The 933-nt window shown below is 32.9% G+C and overlaps 1 protein-coding gene across 1 annotated transcript; it reads right to left on the bottom strand.

Moving 5' to 3' along the window:
* Nucleotides 1–100: 100 nt before the first annotated feature.
* LOC107885815 lies at nt 101–857 on the bottom strand. The gene has a single exon (XM_016809510.2). It carries the CDS (start codon nt 462–464, stop codon nt 114–116), a length of 351 nt encoding a protein of 116 aa, XP_016664999.1. The 5' UTR covers nt 465–857; the 3' UTR covers nt 101–113.
* Between the last annotated feature and the right edge of the window lie 76 nt (nt 858–933).

The raw sequence follows: 933 nt of genomic DNA on the forward strand, positions 1-933 counted from the left end.
GGATCTGTGAACTAGAAAATAAAACACTCATAACATTATAATTATTTAAATTCTTTATATCTGTATATTATTATTATTATATATATTTTTTTCTTGTTTGTTTTTTTTTTTTTTTATTCTTCGAATAAGTGATTAACTGAAATAATCCGTCGAGCAATAACATCTTCTAGTATCTCCCCCACTTCTACACACACCGGTCTCTCTGCGTTCGGATGATTTATTACCGCGTGTATAAACGCCGTAACAGGTATCATTGCCCTGCTTAATATGTACGGGTTCAACGGCATACTCATTTTTTTGTTCGCTTCTCTGACATGTCGTTTAAAACATCCTACACAAATTCTATTCCGTCTTATATATTGGTGGTGAGGGCCGTTTAATAGTTCATCTCTAAGTTTTTCAAAGAAATCAATTGCCTGTAGTGTTAGTGGGTACTCCGCCAACAGTGGTGTTTGATTGCTCATGGTGTATTATACGATTTTATATATTTTGTTTTGTTATTATTATATTTTTCTTCTTATATTTATCTGAAAAATAAGTAATATCGAATAAGTAAAAGCGGTTATAATACCTTCTAATACATGCCCATTACAGTATGGTGTAAAGTTAGTTGACGTATGAACTGTCGTGTTATAAAAAAAAGTCGCGTAACATAGAAGTTATAACATGTTGTTATAACTTTCAATGTTTTATGGGACCGTTCCAAAAATCTGTTTCCCTGTGGGTGCCATGCAGTTGTTTGAATCTTTTTAACGTCCAATAGTTTACACTTGCTTTTAAATATGTCTGATAAGAAATTCGTTCCTAAATCGGTTAGAATAGATTTTGGAATTCCGTATGTACATACGAAACATTCGACAAAGCTTGCGCTATGGTTGGAGCGTCAGTTGCGAAACGTCACCAACGTTTCAATGGTTTTTGTTTAATTCACTT

Source organism: Acyrthosiphon pisum, unplaced genomic scaffold (assembly GCF_005508785.2).
Source record: "Acyrthosiphon pisum isolate AL4f unplaced genomic scaffold, pea_aphid_22Mar2018_4r6ur Scaffold_16655;HRSCAF=17320, whole genome shotgun sequence".
In the NCBI taxonomy this organism is placed as follows: domain Eukaryota; kingdom Metazoa; phylum Arthropoda; class Insecta; order Hemiptera; family Aphididae; genus Acyrthosiphon; species Acyrthosiphon pisum.